The sequence below is a fragment of the Spermophilus citellus genome (genome assembly GCF_964194105.1).
Source record: "Spermophilus citellus genome assembly, chromosome: 5".
Taxonomy (NCBI): Eukaryota; Metazoa; Chordata; class Mammalia; order Rodentia; family Sciuridae; genus Spermophilus; species Spermophilus citellus.
Window position 1 is genome coordinate 126,254,503 of NC_138186.1, and position 23,862 is coordinate 126,278,364.

The window sequence follows — 23,862 nt, forward strand, 5'->3', positions numbered from 1 at the left end:
TACCACTACAACTACCATCATCTTCTTCAATAAATACTCATTAGCTTTTATGATGCACACAAAGCATTAATATCAAGGTAAGACAAAATACAATATATGGTCCCTATAATGAGAAAGGTATGATCAAAATCAGGGGGAAAATGTATATTTACAAAAACAATAAATTGTATTTGCGAATTACAGATAATAAATATTATAAGAATTCTGAGTAAGGAAAGTCCAACAAAGGCTAAGTAGGTCAGGACATTGCTTGTAAAAGGGTCACAGTATTAAAAGAAGTAGACTTACTGATGCTAATCATAGAATACAAAACTACTTTCTGCTTCTTGGAAACTCATACTCTACCTTCTCCTAGTTATGTCTATAAGTGATAAGTGGACTGAGCTGTACTGAAGTACAAGCAACAATAGAGGCCTTTCGTAAGAAGCTAACACAGCAGGACATTAAAAGGGAAGTTTCTACTAAGAACTAAAGACAACAGAATTAACACTCCAAAGCAGATGCCAGAACATTCCTAAAATTTCAAAGGAGGCAGTCTAAAGAAAGGAATGTCAGAAGTGTCTTACCTCCTACCCTCAACCAACACTAGTAAAATGTGATTTCAAGGAGATTACAGAGCTGGTTATGGAGATATCCCTGAGATTTATGATAATAAGGACCCAGGCCTTTTCATGGGGAAGAGAAAAAATTCTCATTCCACACCTGAAGCACAGGAAAAAAGGCTTTGAGGGGATCATATGAAGGGCTTGATACAAGCACTTTCAAGAACATCTGACCTAGACACCTGATTCATCCCTGGAAAATCTAAAGAACGGGAGATGAATGAAGATGCAATGGAGAACAAAAGAGATGGCTGAACTAGGACCACTCCTAGTTTTGTACAAAGAATGATTAGTTCCTAGGGACCAGATATGGGTCTTACAAGAAGAAACAGAAAGCTGTGGTAGAGTCACATGGATCCATCCAAATGGATTATCTGGAGCTAGAACAGACTTCAACAAAATGATGATGAAGATACTTACTGCCAGCTCCAAGAGCTGAGGAAGGAGCCAGCAACCAGCCAGAATGCATTTTCATTTTCAAGGAACTTAATGTGAAAGTCTCAAGCAACTAAGATGAAAGATACAGGATTCTCAAGTGAAAAATCTTGAAACATCTACCAAGACTATAAAAGCACTAAAGATAGATCATCATCTAGATTTTTAGCTAAAACTCTGAAGCTCCTTTTCCCTCCTCCTCTTCCTTCTTCCTCCTCCAACTTTGGAGGGATCTAAAACCAGGACTGGCAAGACAAAGAAGGAAGAGTAGAAAAACAGGGTCAGAAGAAAAAAAGTCAATGAAGCCCTTCCCCGATTACTAATTTGCCCCTTGCAATATGCAGGGCCAAAAAAATGTGCATGGGGAGAGAAGCTTCATTTTTAATTTGGGTTTGGTCTAGAAATTTTATTTGTTTATTTGCACAAATAATTTGTCATTTTTTAATAATCAAGCTGAGATCTTTGTGACTTAGTTATTGAAGGATGATTTTTATTATCTAAGAGTAACCAGAAATATCAAGTTCACTCATGTCAGAGAATAAACCAGCCTAAGAGTAAATTGAAAGAGACAGAAAGGGGCCAAAAAAGAAAAAAAAGAGAGATTTAAAAATAATACTATTATAATTATATCCTACCAGTTTCCTTTTTAATCTATTGCACTATAGAGTCCAAACAAAGGGCCAGAAGCAATGGCACATGCCTGTAATTCCAACTACTCAGGAGGCTGAGACAGAAGAAGGATTGTTAAATTACAGACTAGCCTTGGCAACTTGGCAAGACTCTATCTCAAAATAAAATGTAAAAAGGGCCAGGGATATAGCTCCCAGCCCCAGTCCCCCTGTATTCAATGCCCAGTACCAGGCAGGGGTGGGGAGGTATCATAGGGACAAACAGAGAAGTATGTAAATGTGACTTATAAAACAGAATGGATTCCACCCAGCTTTCCTGTCTTACTGAGATGGTTCAACCATAACAATTTCAGAACTATGCCACAACATGAGAATTATTATTAATTCAAGAATCTAATATTAATTCTTAAAATTTGACATGGGTGACCTAAATATGCTAGACATCTTTTAACAGGCTGAGGACTATGTCCTGCTCCCCAGTGCATCTCTAACACTCAGCAAAGTACCCTTACATAAAACCTGCTTTAAGAACTGCAGTTCTTACCACAAGAAGCTGCTATCTTAGGCTCTTGAAAGACAGAATATGAACAATTATGCATTCAGTTGAGACTTTTTCTTCAGTTAAAAACATACTGAGCCTTATTATATACAATACTGTATAGTAGAAAACTGTCACCCTTACCCTTTCAAAGCCAGCCAGATTTCTTGAAACATGCCTTTCAGTACTATACTACAAACAATGTGAATGTGAAACCTTTACTGATATTCAAATAAGAAAACAACTACTATATGCATTTTTATAGAGTTTGGGAGAAATCCTCAAAATAAACACACTATGATATCATGGTATCCAAAGCAGAAATTTTAAAGGGGTATTTAAAATATACTATGAATATTTTATGAATACTATTAGTATATAGTAAATATTTTCAGTGATGGCCTGAATGAAGAGCCTATAACTCTCTAAAATAGGTACTGTCATCCTTACTTTATGGGAACTGAGTTTAGTGACTTGCTCAAGGTCATGCTACTAGCAAGTAGGGGAGTGGAAATTTTAACTCAGGATGTGTGCCAGATTCCCAAGGCATATTTTTAATTACACTGCTACTATAAGGCTGAGGAGTGATTTTTACTGACTCCCTTCCCCAGAAAATAGATCCTACTTTAATAGTTATCTTTATAGTAACTATAAAAATGTAAAATATTAACAAGTTGCATCCATAGTTCTACTTAATCTCTCTATTGGTGTGAATTTATTAGTAAATTCTTCATGAGTAAAACTTCATGAAGCAGAACTAGCAGAGTTTCTAATTATACACATACATAATATATATGGACATACATATATACACATATGTATGTATGCACATATGTATGTACACACATTCACGATGCCGTGCTTATGGCACAGTATTTGCAATAAATGTATATGACTGTACAATTTGACAGTTTCCAAATGGTACATAAGAAAAGCAGGTCTTATTGTATTTTCAGGAACTGAAGGGAACTGGCTGTATCAAGAGTCCTATTACAGGATTGTTTCATTGTCAGACTTTATCTCAAGTAAATATAAAGGCAAGAGGTAGAGGTGGAAGAACCTCTATAGATATTTCAGTATTCAATGGTATTTATTTGTCCCTTACCTGGCATGATTTTGCCACCCCTCCCTTGCCCCACTCTGCCCCAGGAACATCTAGTAATGCTTACTATCATGATAATGGGGAGGGAACAATTGGGGTAGAAGTCTACTGACACCAACTATGTAGGGCAGTGATACTGCTAAACATCCTATAATGCACAAGACAGATCATCAACAAGGAATCAATCAATGCAACACTGAGAAACCCTAGTATAAGGTATTAAATGTCTGAAGCACTTAAGACGTTGATGGGGTGGTGACAGTATTTAGATACCATAACTACAAACACTGATCAGAGTCCCAGTAACCCCCAAGAAGGATTAGATACAACACTCTGCCGTGATGAAGCACTGGCACAGGGACAGTGGCTTATTAGATTCAAGGAGCTTGGTGTGAAGGCCGAAAGTGCTATCAACATCCATGTAATATCCTACCTTCTGTGAATTTTTTTTCTAATAAAAGAACAGGAAATTGAAAAGTGTAAGTAGAAAGAAATAAAGTTTACTGAAGTGAAACAGCTTTCATTAAAGAATACACAGTTCCACTACCGATTTATTGAGTGTTTCTATTACAGCAGAACTCTGGAGAGTTACAATCTAAAATAAGAACAAAGGATGTGTGGACATCTTCTAAGAAAAAAATCATAATAAATAAATAAATACGCATGTACTTCACTTTGAACATTAATATTATGAAGATCAAATGCTATTGCAGGAGAACCCCAATTGGAGAAATGCTCTGATGACTCTCTGTTATCATTTCTTCCTAGTTCTTTCTTTCTGTGAATTTTGGTACTCTCTGTCACAAGAGGAAATAGTAAAAACTGGATACTTAGCAACCTCCGAGACTGTGTTGACGTCCAATAAAAACAAAACAAAACAAAGAACAACAAACAAAAACAATTTCACAAAATATTGCTTGCTTTGCATGGTTGAGATTTACTGTTAAATACCTGCACCTTTTCTTTTTCACCTCCATTGTCCCCTTATTCTTTAGTCCTTCCTTGTTATTTTTCTAACCTCAATAACATTTCTCCACTGAAATCTTTTTACCCTTCATTTATTCCTTGTTTTATTACGTTTCATTCCTTTTTTTATTATTCCTTTCCCTCCTTCCAATTCTAATGACTTAGTGTACTCTCTCAAGAAGACCAATAGTGAAAGTATATACTGAGAATTTTGGAGTCAGACTTCAGTTTACCTAGTAATATCCTGCGACCCCCTGCCTCATGTCTTCATGTCAGCATACCAACACTCATTAAGTAGTTACCACCTTTACTAACTTCCAAAAATCACAAATCACTTCTTCACACTTAATGGGTATTGCTAAATTGCCAGTAAGATCTAAACAGAGCAGGATAATTGATCCAAAATTCTCTTGCTTCAGGCACCAACTCTTTTCTATTATCAACATTTACTAAATTAGAAGAGCTCACTAACACAGGTGCCATCCTAAATCACAGTTGGTAAACATGCAAGCGATTTGCTCTTTGAAAACTATCTTTTGGTAAACTGAACCGCTTAACAAAACGCTGGCACAGTGTGATTCATCTAATAAGCCTTGTTTGACATTTTATCAGGATAAAGAATGACTCATTAAATCCCCCAAATGGCACACAAGGTATGTTTTACCCTCCTACATTCCTTGGAATAATCTCAGAAAGTTTATTCTCCCCATAAATGCATAACCAATAACAGATACTCATTAATTCCGAGCATTCGGGTCATGTTAGGTAAATATGGTACTGTACTTCATTTGGTACTGTAGTGTGATGCCCTCCTGGAGCCCTGGCAGATGCCTGGAAGCAACAGTAAAATCGTGTTCCGTTGTGAAACTGAGAAAGTAAACCCTAATTTGTTCTGCGTGGGTTAACCCTAAAGGGCAAAGAGGTGCAAGTCCCATAAATTCAGCAAGTCCCATAAATCCAGTGGTACTGTCTAGTTTAAATCCGCGTCGTCAGCATTCCACCTAAGTTTGAGTGGTTTTGGAGATAAATCTCAGGCTGTTGCTTCTCGCCAGGAGCCCCCTTGGGCTCACCCCGGGACAGGGCTCGCCGCCTCCGCGCACACAGGGTCGCCTCCGTCCCCGCCCCGCTCCTTACCTTAGTAAGCTGGGCGATTTTCTTGCTCATTTTCAGGTGCATGTCCTGGCTGTAGTCCACGCAGTGCCCAGCCAGCTGCGCCCCGGCCGGCGAGGGTGCGAATTTGGCCGCCCCGGCTGCAGAGCCGCTGTAATAGTGCTGCTGCCAGCTCATGCCCGGGGTCGCCATCTTCCCGATAGACCCCGGCCGGGGCACCTGTGTTCGCGCCCGCCGGGAGGCCCACCGGGAGGCCCGCGGAGCAACGACGTCTGGGAGGCAAGAGCCGAAACGGTCTCTCCCCGACCCGACCCCTGGCGTCTGCCAGCCTCCGCCGAAGAGGCCCTCCTGTCTGAAACCCCCTGGTCACACCCTTCCAGGGACGGGGCGGTCCCGCCGGCCGGAGGCCGCAGAATACACTGCGCGGGGCGGACGCTCCGGGGTCCGGCGGCGACGGCCGGGGACCAGGCCCGCTCTCGCCTCAGCCCGCGCCCGGAGGGGGCGTCGTGGGCAGCGTGGATCCTCGGGCCCCGCTCGCAGGCGGCACCCGGGACCAGGCGAGACCGCCGCCGCCGGGGCTGCGGAGGGAGGTGGAGACGGGGCGGGCTACCGCGAGGGAAGGCGGGGACATGGGGGAGGACGCGGGAGTCGTGGAGCAGCCGTTACCAGGGTGCGCGGCTCAGGCCCGCGGAGCGCGCGGGGCTGGCGACGTCATTTCCCCGCAGTCAAGCCCCGCCCCGCGCCGCCGCCAGCCCCGCATCCCCGCATCCCCGCATCCCTGCATCCCCGCCGCGGGTACGGACGCCCAACCCGGTGTGCTGGACCCCGTTAGGCCGGGCTCAGGCTGCTAGCCATGTGTGCTGAGCTTGCAACCTTCTGTAAAAAAATTTGGACAGAGAAGATGAGGCCTTGGTCACCTTCGTTTAGCTCAGTGCCTGGCACTTGGGCTTTACAGAGCCTTTCCACGTGCATCCTCGCGTGTACAGGACCCCAAGAATCAGCTGTTTCTCTAGAAGAGCGGCAAACTCATGATCAGTTTCCTAAAGACGATGATCTCAGCACCAGAAATGTGGGTAGTGGAGTAATGGGGAATCCGGTAATCCCTGCCTTGATCCTTCCTCCAAACTCACACAAGTATTATTATTACAATATCTGGGGCCCACCTACTGTGTGCCAGGGCACTGTCCCTTAATGCCAAGACACGTGTGGACCGCTCCAGTCAATTGCAACCCCACTTTTCTGCAGTCTAATCGACCGTGGAACAATTATACATGTGAAATCGAATTGGCTAGAAATCAGTAAGAACAGGAATAGAGTGAAAGTACAGGGGGAAAACAAGATGGAACAAGACTACAGCTCCTTAAGGATTCCCGGCTGTGCCAAAGACTGTCATTACTTTCACTTTATTACTTTTCTAAGTGTGTTATTCACTACTAATTTTCTCTTGACATTCTACTCCTGAAGGTAGGGAAAAAAAATACGTGTGTGTGTGTGTGTGTGTGTGTGTGTGTGAGAGAGAGTTATCCTGTGTTGGAGTAAATGAGTCAGGTAAACATTACATTTAAGGTAATGTGAATACAAGTTTTAAAATGCAGAATCATACCTGTTTTTTTAAAAATCTGTTCTCCATGCAGCTTTGCAGAATTTAATCCCCCCACTTTATGCAACTTCTCTTTAGAATTCAAGTAAGCTGTCATAAATCAAAGAATTTTAACAAATTAACTGAAGGTGTCTAAATGTGACAAAATCTAAAGAAGGTAAAGATTGAATAGAATCCTGAAATGTTTCCAGATTCCTGTAATTCCAGAAAGGAAGACTAAATTGGCTACATCTTTTCCTGGATGCCAGGTACTCAATCCCCCTCTAATAGACCTTCCAGATAATAAGTAGCTGCAAGGTTTTAAATGGAGCAGATGGCCAAAAACAAATATCATGCAATTTTTTCTCTCTTCTTAAGCATTAATGATTAAATGAAATAAAAGAATTAGGAACCAGTGTTATTTTATCAAATTCTAGGCAAGGAAGAGTCACAATAACTTTAGAAATCTTTAATCCTTTACATTCCAAGCAGAAATATATGTTCAAAAAGCTTACTATGTTTCACATAATTTTATAGCTATGTCTTGCTAGGACAAGAAGGTGTTTTTTGTTTTGGTCTCTGTATGGTGGGAAGAGCATAGGACTGGTAAGGAAACTCATGTGTAGCCTCAGCTGAATCATGGAACCTGTTCATCCCTCACTGCTGCCTTTGACTAAAAACTGTTATCCCTCCCTTCCAGTTCTAACTTGGATGTTACAGGTTGTGGCACTGATCCATTGGTAATTCACTCTGAACCCCATCACATGGGGTTCTGTCATCACTGCATGATATAGCCCAAACGGACACTTTTCCTAAATTCCATCCTCAAAAGATATCTGGAGTAGCATTCTGGGAATTAATATTTTTTCTCTAATGCAAATGGGCAAAATAAATCATTTAATGTAGAATTCTATTTAGTTATTATATAATACACAGAAACAAAGAATAACATGACACACTTACAATCCCATCATCCAGCAGCTCACTTTTAAAGGATCTAGTAAAGGAGGTATGCAATAGAAAAGGAGAGAAGTTAGGAAGACCATCTTTAGTACCTGTTTTTATCATGTGATTGTTTATGTAGAAATATTTACCCACATGCTCATTGAGTTCCAGGTGCTGAAACTGCTATGATGACTTAGAAGCAGTTTCTGTCCTGAAGAGGTTGGCAGTCTTGTATAAAAGACACAGAAGTAAAGGATAAGGTGCAACACAGTGAGGTAAGTGTTAAAGGAACTCTGAAAAAGACACAGCCTAGCCTTGGCGTGTCAGAGAAGGATTCACACACAGAGAAAGGTGGTGCTTTAACAGACTCTATGAGTTTTTTAGATAAAGGGAATAAAGAACATAGGCTGTGTACTCTGGGAATAGCAAGGGCAAAGCCCTGGATATGAGAAAGCATGACCTATTTAAGGAGCAACAAGTCATACAATACGGCTAGAACAAAGTTTGAGTGGCATAGCAGGGTAAAAGGTAGAGCAGGTAAGATTACTCATAGAAAGCTGAGGTTGTGGCTCAGTTGTAGCGGGCACTTACCTAACATGCATGAGGTCCTGGGTACAATCCCAGCACTTCCACAAAATAAAATAAAATAAAATAAAAAAAGATCACTCATGGAGGGGATAACTTGCCATGCCTTGACAAGGGGATTGGGACTTTGGTCTGAAGGCATTCAGGAGCTGCTAAGGAACTTAAGAGGCAAATGAAACAATCAGATTTTGCATATTAGTTATATAATTCTTGTGACTTAAGGAAAATTAATTAAGGGGCACCTATATGGACCAGGAGACTCATTATGTTGCACTATATCCTTTATTTGTGTGTCTTCTTCACCAGACTGGTAACTTCTTCAGGACAGAGAGGGCTCCATAGTCATTATGGCAGCTTCAGCACCTGGAACTCAATAAAACTATTACATTTATTCAGGCAAGAGACAATGAGCTGCTGACCGAAAATATGGTAGTGAGAATAGACAGAAAGGGGTGGATATGAAACATCCATAAGGTAAAATGAACAGGCCATTGAGGCTGAGGAAGAGAGATAGTCAAGGAGGAAGACCAAGAAAGAGGGACAGATAAGTTCAGTGTAGAACACGTTGACATTTGAGGTACCTGTGAGACATCTATGTGGAGGTGTTCAGGAGCATTGGATGTAGAATAGGAGGTATAGTGCAGTAATAAAACTAGAACACAACAGGCAAAGGTAGTGACATAAAGCTAACACAGTAGGTAATCACTTGTGAACATTCTAGAATTTCTCGTTGAGGAAGAGTCATAACTAAGCAATGGAAGCATCGGGCCCAAGAGAATAATGCCCAGGAGGTAACCTCATAGCAGTGCAGAACCTTGGCCCCAGCAGGGGTGAAGGTTGGTACAGAGGAACAGTCACCAAAAGCAAGTAGAGAAATGGGCAGAAAGTAAAAAAATTATGACTTAAAAGGGCTGGAATGGAACTTCAAGTCTAACCTTTTATTTTGTATATACTGAAGGTCAGAAATTTGAATTGTCCATAGATTTTCAAAAACATTTAATAAAGAAAATTATGACCTAGATATTTTAAAGCTCAGTTTTTTTCTGATTTAGTAAACAATAAGTTTAACTATTATATGTTTATATATGTATATGTATATATACATAATGATAATCAGTGATATGATGTTCTTTGATTAGAAATGTTTTATACTAACTCTTCTATATACTAATATTTCAATTATCATTTATATATACTTACTGAAATGTTTAAAATAGCAAGGGGGAAGAAGAAGAAAGTGGTGGTGATGGTGACTACAAAAAGGCTGATTAGTGATGAAGCAAATGAAGTTTGCATGATGCCTTCCAGAAGGGGTCCTAGCAAGTGAGAACATAGTTATAAATGTTTATAAAAGCTTAGGGGCTGGGGTTGTGGCTAAGCGGTAGAGTGCTCGAGAGGCCCTGGGTTCTATCCTCAGCACCCTATATAAATGAATAAATTTAAAAAAAAAAAAAAGAAGATCTTTCGAAAAAAAAAGTTTACAAAAGTTACATTTTTCTAAATCCTCCAGAAGCATATATAGTTCAGGCCCCAGAAGGCCTAGATTGACCCCAGGCAATAACTAAAGTAAAGAATTAAAATTAGGATTGAAATGTGAGTTCAAAAGACAGTAGACCTGCCAGGCATGGTGACATATACCAATAGTTCCAGCTACTTGGGAGGCTGCAGTAGAAGGATCACTTGAGCCAAGAAGTTTGAGACTACCCTGAAAAGAGGCTTTACATGTTCCAGGCAAATGCTGTTCTTCTAAGCTGCATCCCTAACCCTAAACCTCAGCAACAGAAAACAAGCAACCTGATTAAAAAATGGGCAAAGAAGAAACTGAATAGTCATTTTTCTAAAGAAGGTGTACAAATGAGTGATAAGCATGTGAAAAGATGCTCAATTAATCTTTAGGGAAATGCAAATTAAAACCAAAATGAGATGGGCTGAGGTTGTGGCTCAGTGGTAGAGAGCTTGCCTACCTTGTGCAAGGCCCTGGGTTGGATCCTCAGCACCACATAAAAATAGATGAATGAAGCAAAGGTATTGTGTCCAACTATAATTTAAAAATAAATATTAAAAAGACTCACAATGAGATGCCACCTTGCACTCATTAGGATAGCTACTATCAAAAACAAAACAAACAAAAACCAGAAAATAAATATTATATGGAGAAATTGAGTCCCTTATGCATTATTGTTTAGAATGTAAAATGATGCAGCCATTGTAGAAACAAAACAGTAGTTCTTCAAAAATTTAACATAGAATTATTGTGTGGTAACAATTCCACTTTTAGATATATATCCAAAAGAAATGGAAGTGAGTACTCAAATATCCTTTGTACACAGTATTGCAACAACAACATTCACAGTAGACAAAAGATATAAGCAACCCAAGTGTCCACTTACAGTAAATGGATAACAGAATGAGGATTATTCAATGGTGTTGTGTTCAGCCTTAGAAAGGCTGACATATGCTACATGGAAGAACCTTAAAAACATTATACAGTGGCTGGGATTGTGGATCAGTGGTAGAGTGCTCACCTAGCACGGGCGGGACCCGGGTTTGATCCTCAGCACCACATAAAAATAAAGGCATTGTGTTAAAAAAATATTTAAAAAAAAACATTATACAAGTGCAGGGCTGGGGTTGTGGCTCAGTGGCAGAGTGCTTGCCTAGCACGTGGGAGGCCCTGGGTTTGATCCTCAACACCACATATAAATAAATAAATAAATAAATAAATAAATAAATAAATAAATAAATAAAGGTATAATGTCCAAGTACTACTAAAAAATAAATTTAAAAATGCTTTAAAAAAACATTATGCAACCAAAATAAGCCAGTCAGGAAGAACAAATTCTGTGTGATTCTATTTTTATGAGTGAGGTACCCAGAGTAGTCAAATTCATAGAGACAAAAAGTAGAATGGTGGTTTCCAGGGGCTATAGAGGGGATATGAGGAGTTACTCTTTAATGACTATAGAGTTTCAGTTTGGGCAGATGAAAATGTTTTGGAGATGGATAGAAGTGATGATTGTATGACAAGGTGAATGTCTTTAATGTATTGAGTTACACCCTTAAAATGGTAAATTACATATTTGATATATTTTACCACAATAAAAAAATGGACACAACTTTATTCAATAGAAGGTTTTCTTTCTACTTATGAGAAATCTGTTCCAGAGTCTAGAGAGAGGAATGCTGTTCTGTCAACCAACAAGCATTTATTGACTGCTTCCATTGTGAAGGTGAAACAGTCATTTCCAACCTGAGGTTGGGGTTTACAAACAGGACATCCGGATATAAGGTTTCAAAGAAGAAAGGAGGAGGAAATGTTCTTCTCACCCCTTTTTTCTATTCTCCTCCCCATTTGGACCAGTAGAATCATAGAGACCAAAGTAGTCAATTGGAGAATGGTACCAAAAATAAATATCTGCAAAAATGCCTGTACTAAATATCTACAAAAGCCCATGGAGTTGATGAGGTGATCTCTAAGGAACTTTCCAGCTCTTTTCTCTTTTATATCACAATGTTATTTTCTTAGGAACATCCAGTACTTGAATGGGAGTTAACCTAAAACCATGAAGCAAGCTTAACAGCATGAGGCACTCAGAATCAATATAAACTCTACAAGCAACTTAACTTCAGTGGAAATCAAGAAACACACAGACTTTTGTAAGACTTTATGCAAATACAAAAAATATTTTAAATTAGAAATTTTCCAAATGGCAATCTTTCTCTTTGTGTAAGTCTCTAAGTATTATAACGGAAAGAGTACCAAAATCTTGATGTTCTAGACCTGATTGTGTCACTCAGCCACTTCTTTTTCTTCATCTATAAGACAAAGACATTGGACATTGGATCGTGTTTCTTATATTTCCCATGTAATACACATTGAATAATTTCATATTTTAGGGAAGATTTTGTTACATACTTGGATATACCACACATCAGTTATTCTCCAACCTCACTTCCACATCTTAACATAATTAAACTGTGATAAACAAAATGAAGTTATTGATTTCTTTAGAAAAATGATATAATTCAGATGATTGTGTTGGATACCTTCTAAAATGGCTGATAAATAATAAAGACTCAATAAATGTTTATTTCCAGTATTTAGTTAACTTCACTATCTTCACCATTCTTAACTGTTCCTTTATTAACAAAGCAAACCTATTCTATAAACACCACAACTAACTAGTAGCCACTGGTTTATTCATCTACTTTAAGTTTCTCTAAAAGCAGGGACTTAAACAGGTAGTTAGCTTGGTAGGTAATCTTTGGAAGCATGAAGGTGAGATATATGCAAAGGAAAAGCCATTGAAGGATACATAACTGAGTTGGCTACCACTTTGATCACTTAGAACTCAGTTCCATTAGGGACTCTTCAAGAAACCCTGTAGGATGCATCTAAGAAGCTTCCCTCCTTGGGACGAAAGGCTGACACATTCATCCACTGATTCCCTTCACTCATTGATTGAGGATGGCTCCCAGGAGAATTAACTCACCCGAATGTCATTCAGGGCAGGCTTAGTGAACATCTGTGACTTTGAAGATAGTGGTGAGTTGGGACAGCAGAAAGATACAGCAGGCACTTGGGATGGGGGGAGATGCTGTGACATGCTCTGGAACTGTCCAACACCTTTGCAACTGAAATTAAAAGTGGCAGAGGGCGTTAAGTTTTCTATCCCTTGAACTTTTCAGAAGCATTTTACCCTATATTAAATATTTTCTGTCACCAATGTCTTAGTGTCAAAGACTGACACTATTTCTCAAAAATACTCAAGAAGAGAGAGTTAGTGTAGCAAGCAGATGCCCCTTGCTGCAAATGCCCCAAAGACCATAAGGGGCCTTCTAGATTTTCACCACTCATTTAAGATTTTTCTTACTCTTGGTGAACATTTCAACTGATGTAAGTGATTTCCTGAGGAATTCAAGCTCTTGGTGAGCTTGCCTGTGTCAGGCTGAGGTCATTATTGAGATTTTTGATTCAATGTCTTTATGAGGCGTGGAAGAACAGAGGAGTCCCAGTGAATCTTTTAAGATCTAGAAACTCCTTCCTGCTTCCATTATTTAACAACAATCTTAGGTGCTCATGATAATCAGAATCAATTATCCTGCCCAAATGAAAAATGCCTTTCTTTGTCTTCTAGCCTTGTGGCATGAAGAGCCAAAGTAGATAGGTGGTAATCATAGTTATAGTTCTATGAGATCCTTACTGTGTCCCCTTTTGGAAGAGTTTCTCCTTACTTCCAATAGTAAGAAAGACCTATACTCTAGCAGACCCTAAGACTGTAGGAATAGGATGCACAAATTCTGTAAGTGGATCATTGAGTATGATGGTGAGAGGAATCATTCCTATTTTTCCGTCTTGGTTTCTAGGCTATGTATTCCAGTTATTATGTACACAGCACCATATATCAGTCATTGGCTCAAGTCACATACCCCATCATGTAGGACAACTCTAGACCATGCAGAGTGTTGTCTCCATGTGAACCAAGGCCTTAATATTCCATTCCAGCACTATATCAGAACAACTGCTTTTGGATAACGTGCTATGTGTAGTAACACGGAATCCCATAATCTTGTGCTTGTTGTCTTGTTGTACCTCCTTCACCATGGTACAAAGTGATGAAATGAAGGATATCATGTCTGTAAATAAAGCATTCTGTAACCCATCAAATAATCTCAGAAGTGACACTCACAGGTAAGGAGGCTGAAGATGTATTCAGAATAGAGAGAATTCCATTAAGGATGACTCATCTGTCCCTTGAAAGGAGGGATCCAATATAATCAATTTATCTCTAAGAGTCTTGATGGTATCCCTAAAGATTGGTATTCTATTAAATGTTTGGTGTTGGTCTTGGCTACTGACAAGTTAGAACTATAGAAACGGTATAGCTATGCAGTAGCTTGGTGAAAAGATCCAATATTACTGAGGCCATGCATGGCCTCCATATCTGCCAAAAAGTTGCTCTGATCATGGATCCATTACACTGTCATTGGCATGTGAAGAATAAAGGCTGGCTTATATCAACAGAGAGAGCATACAATTCTCCATATGTTGTTAAGAGTCTCTTTGTTGATGGATGCTATTATGGATTGGATTCTTAATGTCCCCTGAAAAACTCATGGGTTAGACAATGAAAGAATGTCCAGAGGTAAAATTATTAGATTATGAGAGTTATAATCTCATCAATGGATTAATCCATTTGATTGATTAATAATTTGAATGCTCTGGGCAAGGTAAGGCATGGCTGGAGCAAGAAAGTCACTGGGGACATGGCCTGAAATATCTGTCTATGGATCCTTTTCTCACTCTCTCTACTTCCTGGCTGCCATGAGTTGAGCAGCTATGCTCCACCATGCCTTTCCACCATGATGTTCTGCCTCATTTCAGGTCCGGAGGAATGGATTGACCAATCATAGGTTGAACTTCTAAAACCATATGTCCAAATAAACTTTGCCTCCTCCAAGTTGTTCTTGTCAAGTATATTGGTCACAGTGATGAACACTGACTAGCACAGATGGTTTCTAGTGGACAATAGTATGAGACATGAAGATGTGCATATTGTTTCCCACACAGGTATATCCAACATGACTATACTCAATATTATACTTTTGCCATTCTAGTCCCCTAACCAATAAGCCAAGTAGTTCAATACTGCACAAAAGAGCATATATATATCCTATATCAGGCTAGTTCTTCCTCTTCATATGCAGTATGAAGGTATCTCCTCACTTACTTATCTTTTAGGGCTACTTGAGAGTGGGTAACAGCAAACCACTTTACTTAAATAGCATATTTGGCCTTTCATTTTAAAAACATGCCTGTATTTTTTCTTTTAGATAGTCACAGGGAACATCTTACAAGGCCATAGATGTGCAATGGTGGAGAATGACAGATGCAACAGAGACGGGAGCCTGGCCACCTATTTATGAAACTCACTTGTGCCCTGTGGACTTGCTCAGGCCTGATTCTACATGTGTTGTTTCCATCATGTGATAGATTGTGGCTGTGCAAACTCACCTCATAACTTAGATGACTTGACAATGTGTAGCTCAGAATAGGTATCTTCAGTTACAGTTTCTTAATATCCCCTGGTCAGCTGTGCAATGTCTAGAAGGACCCTGTGGCATACCAGAAGCTGCTTTTCAAACAGTGAGTGGCTCTCTGAAGCAGAAGCCATCACTTGATTCTGAATCATGGAATTCTGAGTTGCCACTCTTCTACTGGATACCCCTAGTATCCCTCAATCTGTTGGCTCAGGAAAGCCTGCTTCATTTTTTGATCCTGCTGCAGTTTTCTCTTACTTTGAGCCCCACTTGAAACTTAGCAAGCTTCTGAGTTATTTAACAGATATGACTACTACAGAAGCAGTACCCTGTAGAGGAGCTACCTGCCTCTACAATATAGAAACCAAATTTTTGCAGCACCTCTTTCTAAGTGATAAGAATGCAAAGTTCAATAATTAAGTACACCTATCACCTATATGCACTCAGACTTGGGAGGATGAGCACAGATAGCCTGCATTTTTCCTCTGGCCTCTTTAAGCCCCTAGCTTATTGATGGGAGTCATAATACTATTTAGGTCCCCTGTTAACAATATCTATATCTAACACCCCTTGCAAGCCCTGGGTAAATAGATCTCTTTGGCAGGAGCGAAAGTTAATGTATGCATTTATGATAGGATTTCAGAATCTTTTTCTGAAGGCCTCAGGCTTCCCCTTTAGTCATTGGGCTCTGGGTCTGGTAATGGGATCAGCTATGGAAACTTAATAAAACATTATGATTTTCTATTGTGATTGCTAATCCTGGCCAGCTGATGTTCATCTGCTTTTGATTTTTTTCTAGTAATTAAAGTTAAGGAATAATTTTGTAGGCTGTCGGTCTTTCTCATCCCTAGGAACACAAAAGCCTCTAAGCCATTACTCCAAGTTTGTAGGATCCCAACTCTCTGGTTATCCCTTTAATCCTATTCCCTGTTACACTAATTATACCTAAATGGCCTTGGGTATTTAAGTGCAGCTACCTGGATTCTTAAATTATGGAACTTTTCCATTCCCATGGACTCTAGGGAGCTACATTCAATGATAGTAAGTTATTCAGTGAACCATGATTCAAATAAGCAACTTCCACTGAGCTTTTAACACATACTAGTGTATTACATGTTGTCCCAGTTAAGGTAGTATCCTAGGAAACATAGGCAATAGGTCTTACATTAAAATTTCTTTTTTTTTGTATCTCAAGTATGAAAAACTTTATTCTTATATTCCCACCTCCTTAAACCTTCTGACCTGTTCCTTAAAACCTGAAGGCAGCTCTGGCATTTCTACATCATTGTTAAGTCCGAGTTTCAAAGCACCTTCTTAGCAAAATTTTGGGACAAATTCCAAGTGTCCTTGACAGGATATTAAAACCTGAGTCACAGGAGAATGTTCCCAAGCCAATAAACTCTCACCTATTCAGCCTATATCCCCACTCACCCTATTTAACACCTTAAAAATCTGTTGCTATAGCTCTTTTCCTCTTTCCTGTCAGAATTTTTCTGCAACTCTTCAGTATATTATTCTTCCTTTAACAGAGATTGTGCCTCCCATGTCATGATGTGCTAGGACCTGACACATTATCAATCTGCAAGCAATTAAGGAATCAGTAAAGGGGATCCCAAGGAGGATGAGCAACCATTTTGCAGGGCACCCAACTTGGAGGTTTTCATTCTCTCTAGGCAAGGGATGGCTGTTCTTTAGCAATGGGGAGGAAATTGGCTTTCACAGCCTCCATCATGTAAATGCATCAGGGTTTAAGGTCCTCATCTGTTTCCTTGCAGATGCCTTCACCCCAAGTCTCAGGGTTCCACTCCTTCTTATCAAAACTGTGACTTTGGCATATCTCTGACATAGGAAACCAGCACATTCAGACCCTTTTGCTTTTGTGACATTTTTTCCTGAAGGAGCTTTGACTTTCATGGAATGCCATAAATTGTTGGTTGGTGGAAGTGAACTTGCCTTCTCTTTAAGATATTCTTTGAGGCTTCTAAATCAGTTCACAAAAAAAAAAAAAAAACAAAACAGTCGATTACACTATTTTTATAATGGCCATTGCCCCTTTTCATTCCAATGTTAGAAATCCTATATAAGAGGAAAGATTCTCCTTCCACCACATCTGATCCACCACACATAAGTGTTTGATATCATGCCAGGAATTATCGACACCACAATTACCACCAGTAATGGAGCTTTGTTCTCATCTGACTGGTAGGTAAACCATTCCCATAATTCCATCCTGAGGATTTGCTTGTTTGGCTTATATTTGGTATTGCTGTTTCAGTTTGGGTCCCCTCGAAAGCAGAGACTGCGATAATGATTTGAGTTTAGGTTATTTATTTTCAAGATGATTTCAGGAAGTAGAAAGGAGGAGGAAACTTATGGAACAAAGCAAGATGGAAAAGCGAATAAAGGGTATGTTATTGTGCTAACTACACTGTGGCCAACTGAGCTCAAGCCTTCTGAGGAGCCTCTGAAGAACTGTGTGGAATACAATTCAGAACTGTCCCTGAAAAGAACAGGAGGCTGAAACATTTATCCACTAGGTTTCCATGCCCCACTGGCTGGGGCTTCCCTGGAGACAGTCTTCCCTGTACTTTGGGCTTATTGTGCATACTGGTATATAAGCTCCTGTTGCTTAAGAGAAAGACATAGGAAAGAAAGTCAGAGAGATAAAGACTTCCTTGGGATAGGAGTCCGTTTGCATGCCTAAGAAAGTACACTGCAGCTGTGGTTGGAATCAAAGGTGGGCTGAGCAGCACAAGTTAATAGGAACATCTGCTTCATCACCAAAGCCAACCCCATATGATGGTGAATAGTCTCCTGGGCTCCTTCAATTAAATATTCCCATTTCTTTCTTGCTAAGAACCCTAACTTACAAGCCCTATCCATTCTTACTAGGATGATCTTTGTCTCTGCAAAGAGATTGAGTGGAAGAAAAAAATCAACCACCTGTGTTTTATAAAGTTTTAGTGTTTGAAGTTAGGAAAGATCCCAGCACTAGCAGTTGGTGATTTCCTGTCAGTTTTTTTTCCTACCTGTGTTATTGGAGGAACAACCATAAGCAAATTATTATTTGATCACCCCTTACCCCTGGCTCCAAAATCTGGTGCCCAGGAGATAAAATTTTGCTCTGACTTTCATGGCACCTTCTGGATGTTGCCATGAAGATATTAAAGATTTCAATATTTGAAATATCTAGATGAGAAATATTATAGGTTTGTCCATCCTTTTGTGAACTTCTGGTCCATCTTCCATCCTTTTTTTGTCCAGGGTGGGGGCTAGTTAGCTGAAGTAGTAAGTTGTTTTCTCTTTTGGGTCCTTTTTTCATTGTGGTTTCCTCCCTGACTTTGGACTTTTCAACTGATCTTATTTGTACTTGAATTGTCTTTGTGCACCTCCCCTCAAAGCAGCTCTTGAAAAAAGTTCTTCTGACCATAAACAAACAAAAAAAATTACCCCTCTGAAGTAGTGACATTGTGTGCCAGAAGGAAAAAGGTACCTACTATGTATTCTGAGTTGGTGGCTTAAAAACAGTTTTTTTCCTCAGCTTGCTGTCTTTATAGTCTGCTCTCTTATGACATTTTTTTCTTCCCTGCCCCTGGGGTTGTCTTCAAGCCATTGATGTCTGGAATTTGTATATTTTACAGTGTGGGACAACCTTGCACATTTTGGAAGTGTGGTTTTTTTTTTTTTGCATTACTTTGGAAGAACAGGGAGAAATAAAAAGCTAATACTAGAGAAAATTAATATTGTTATCACTTGCTAGGCTGAGGTTGTTTGTCTAAATGTTTAGATGCATGATTTTTCTTTACCTTCTCACACCAATCATTGCCCTTTCTCCTACTTGCTCCTCTCAGTTCTGGGTCTATCTCTGGCATCAGTAGGCAAGGGTTGGTCTCAGGTAGCCCATCAAAGTTCAGAACTTAGAGACAAAGCAGTGCACTTTCTCTACTTGAAGCTCTTTCTCCTTTATCATTTGAAGATTTTATGGTGTCACTTTGGGGAACAAGAAATGGGCTTAAGGAAGAGGAATTCAGCAAGTACAAAGTGTGGGGGGTAGACAAGGCAATAAAGAGAAGAGTTCAGATTTAGAAAAATTACATCAAAGGCATCTTGGGGTCAGAGCAATGATGACATTGCCTTCTATTCTTTCCATCTAGTGATTCACACTCTTCGCTCTCACCTCTGTCTCATGACTGGTTTTACTCACACTTCAAAAGTACTACTTCCTTTTTCAAAAATTGTTTAAATTGTTTAGCTTTTAAATTCTCCACCTCCATTCCTCCTCCTCCTTCTTCCTGTCTCCCCCAACTTCTCATTCTCACTTTATAGGAAGAATAATTAGAAGCAAAGACTGAAATAAAAGGTGGGCCATCACTAGCACTATTTGTAGAAACAAGTTTTACATACCCACATGATTGAATTTTTAAAATGAAAAAATCAGATGTCTTACTTTTGGTTTCACCTGAAAGTAGATTCTGAGACAAGGATTTGAATGTAAGCAATTTACTTGGGAGGTGATGCTAGGAAGTATGGTGAGGGAGAGGGGAAATGACAGGAAATGATAGGAAACAAGGCTGAAGATGGTCATTCAGTTGACTACTGTGAGCAGTTGGGGTTCAGTATCACTGTGTATGTATGCCCTGAGAGACTGTGTAAAACACATCTGAAATTGTCCCAACAATAGATAAGTAGTGGATAGCTGTAAATATCTGCCCTTTACTTGTTGAGATTTGCACTCAGGGAAATTAACTCCCCAGGAACCCTTAGGCAGAGAAATGCCAGAGAAGCCACCAGAGGGGAGCAAATTGTTTACCCAAATACAGTAACCTCCAGTGTGGCCTGAGGAGAACTGAACTGGGTACTGACATTGATCAGTTATGTATCTTTGTTAAAGTAAAGCCATCTGCTAATTTAGCTTTTTTTCTTTATGTTTTACTTTTCTTAAAACATATAAAATACTTTTCTGTATCCTTGTTGGTTTTTTCTAGGCCCTATGATAATAGTAATACCCTATAATGTCTCACATTTCTCATAATATATTTTCATATCAATTATCTCATTTAAATCAAAACAGGCTTTGAGATGAGTATTAGTAGTTTTACTTTACTTTAAAATAACTGTGGCCAAGGTGAGTTAAATGCCCCCCCCCATACAACCAAAATGAAAGCAAGTGTCAGCTATTCAAATCTGGCTCTTTTGATTATGATATTTATACTTTTCCCACCATACCCACATTTTTCTCATATATCAGAACAAATTTCTTGAGCTTGAGCATGAGATGGAATATACTGACAATAATTAAATATTATGTACAAATCATGTTAATATTCATAATATGAATTTCTTGTAGCTATTTCCCTAGCTGGTGCACATGGGATACATAGTAGAAAACAAAGAATCACCATAAAGGTAATTTTTTGGTAGATAACAAAGGTTTCAAACCCATTACAAACAGAGAAATATTAGAAAGAAATAGAACAATAGAAGTTAGGGAAGCTACAGGAATAGCAGATTGTTTTCCTTCCTGCATTGGAAATGCAATTTTCAATGCAAAGAGTAGAGGTGATTATAAATGTAAGATAATGGCCTCTTAGGATTTGCTGGAGGCCAATAGTTAGTGCAACTCATATTTCTCCCCAACCATTACTGAAATTGTCACGATCCAAAGACAAAGAAGGCATGAGAAAGTAAGCCTGTGCCTAGAATAATCTCTACTTAGAATCAGGCTTATAAGCTAAAAGGAACTATAGCAAAATTGAGCTTTAGTATGTATCAAGAAAGCAGAGAGCTATTACCATGGAGAAAAATCTTGACTTTAGAATATCATTAAGAAAAGACAGAGAATTTTAAAGAGCAATGTGAGCTCTCAGAGTAGGTTTTAAAGTCAACAGACTTGCCAGCAAATACTGCCAGACCTGCAAGCAAATATTGCAAAGACAGTGTATAGTAGGCCTTGGTTTCCTATATAAATCTCCCTGTCCCTTATTTTTTTTCTCTCTTTTATGAAAAACTAAAAATTAACTCTATGCATTTTCTGAAATTCTAGTATGTCTCTATTTTGGTTAATTCTTTCTGGCATCCTAGTGTGTTGCCTGTTTTTATTTTCTTCTCAGCACTCATGAGTCTGACATTGTCTGTTCAATGTATCCACAGTGCTGGCATATAACAAGTGCTTAATAAATGCTGACTGACTTGGCGACTTGTCAGGAGAGAAAATTAAAAGGAAAAAAGACAGTACTAATTCCATTCAGCTATGCTTCCTGTGTTTGCTTTGGAAGATGGGGGTAGAGGAAAGGCCAATCATTTCAAAATTAAAAATGTTTTTATTGAAAAGAACAGGAAAAGTGGGGTTCTTGAATACCATTCCTTTCCCCACCAAGTCTTAGATGAAATAATGCTGGATTTTTTGAAGACTACATCTTTCACTTGTATAATCTCAGACTCTATCCCTGTGTCAGGGATATTGTACTAAATGAATTCTGATTTGCACAGGACTAAGAATTCAGGACACAATATAGTATTCAAAATAAAATAATTCACTTAGAACCTACTCTCTGGCTCTACTTAGAAACCAGAACTGACCCTTTGGCTGCTACTACCCTATTACCAATCTGACCAGAAAGGCAAGACACTGATGATGGCCAAGAAGAGAAATGGATTGTAGTTAGATCCATGCTGACAGTGGTAAGTAGTGCACCCATCTTCCCACCCCACCCCCAACTATTTACTGAATACCTGAGGATTTCTTGATATATGAGTTAAGGAATTTCTATTATTTAAGCTAATTTGTCCAAGAGACTTTTGTCACCTGTAGTCACTTTAGCTATGTAAAGGTTAAGTTGGTGGTAGATCTTCCATTCCAGCCTGCCCCCTCTACTCTTTCCATAGTAGAAGATCAGGAGACAGCACATAGTTTTATCTGTCTAATTCACTTGTTAGAAAATATTCATGGAAATTCTAACTCCAAAGAAATATATATTTTTAAAAAGAAGGAGATATGTTTAGTCTTTTCCCTAGTAATAATGCATCGCCCCATATATTTGCAAATAAGGATAGTTTTAAAAGATGTTTGAATTTGCACGTATTCCAAATACCATAGCAAGACAAATGAGGAAAAGGCTGGCTGTCAGCATGTGGAACATTTTTATATGAGAACATGAACTTCTGAGGTCAAAGATGGTATCTCAGGTTTGTAGTCCCAGAATTGAAAAACTGTGCCCTAATAAAGGTCTGTCAGATAAGTAATATGAAAAACTGGGAAGGTCTGTTCGAAATGGTATTACACAGAGGGTGTCCCTACAAAGATTTCAAGAATAGGATCATAATGTACAAAGTCAAGATAGTAAAATGTACCAGGCTTTTAGTCATTTTACAATTATTGATTGAATTGGAATAAAAGGTCAAACAGGCTTTGCTGTATGCTTAACCAGGATTCTTTAGAGATCGGAATCAGGATTTCTGGGAGTGAGGTTCAGAATCTGTTTTAACAAGATTACCACATAATTATGTACAGGACTCTCAAATTTGTGAATCACTGATTAGTTTTAGATGAGTATGGAAGGTTCTTGCATGGCTGCCATGAAATTCCTTTTCTTCTTGTTAGTGGTTATATGTGCTGCTCATCCAGGCCTTTTGAGACCTCTGTGTAGGATAAGTGAATTCCCCTTGGCGTGCTTCCAATAGTAACTTTTTTTGTGGAAGAAAGATATGGAAATGGGAGGAGTTTTATAGTTTGCCTAGAGTAGAGTGGAACCATCAGCAGGAACTAGGGTCTCTTCCTTCTTCTGAAATGCTGTTAAATGCCCCCCACCTCATCCAGCCTGTATTGGACTCCTGTGGACTTCACTTTGCTTCCTCCAAGTCAATAGCTCTGGAAGGTAGCAAACCCTGGTGGCTGCTTTTGCATCTGCCACATTTTCATGGTGGTGTACTTGGTTGCTACTCCCAAGAACTTTGTCTTGACTTTTAATAAAGACGCTCCATCTACCTTTCCAAATTGTCTACTTTTCTTCAAATTGCAGAAACCAGTTGGTTTCCTATTTCCTCTCTGTGGATTAGAAATAAAAGTCCCCTCTAGAGGTTGGATTGGCTCATTCTTTGGAAAGTGTCATTCAGGACTTGATGAATGGAATTTAACGGAGAGGGAAAGGACCTGTTGTCCCACCAACTAAGATTCAGCACAAGGTTGGGTACCCGGGCTGCTGCTGGGTTTCCCAACTCTAAAGGCTTTTGAGTGAAATTGGGAATGCCAGAGTCAATTATCTCTACTCTTCAGGAAATAGAATTTACTTCTAGTCAGTTTCAAAATATCTTCTTCCAAGCTTTTGAGGTCA

At 39.2% G+C, this 23,862-nt stretch overlaps 1 protein-coding gene across 2 annotated transcripts in view; it reads right to left on the reverse strand.

The window, feature by feature from the left end:
* Positions 1 to 6,055, reverse strand: part of FAM184A (family with sequence similarity 184 member A) — a 129,989-nt gene extending 123,934 nt beyond the window's left edge. For both annotated transcript variants that reach the window (XM_081293924.1, XM_081293925.1), the window contains exon 1: positions 5,407 to 6,055. In XM_081293924.1, coding sequence (XP_081150050.1) covers positions 5,407 to 5,574 — 168 coding nt within the window. In that variant the 5' untranslated portion in view covers positions 5,575 to 6,055. The remainder of the gene's footprint in view (positions 1 to 5,406) is intronic.
* Positions 6,056 to 23,862: the final 17,807 nt, after the last annotated feature.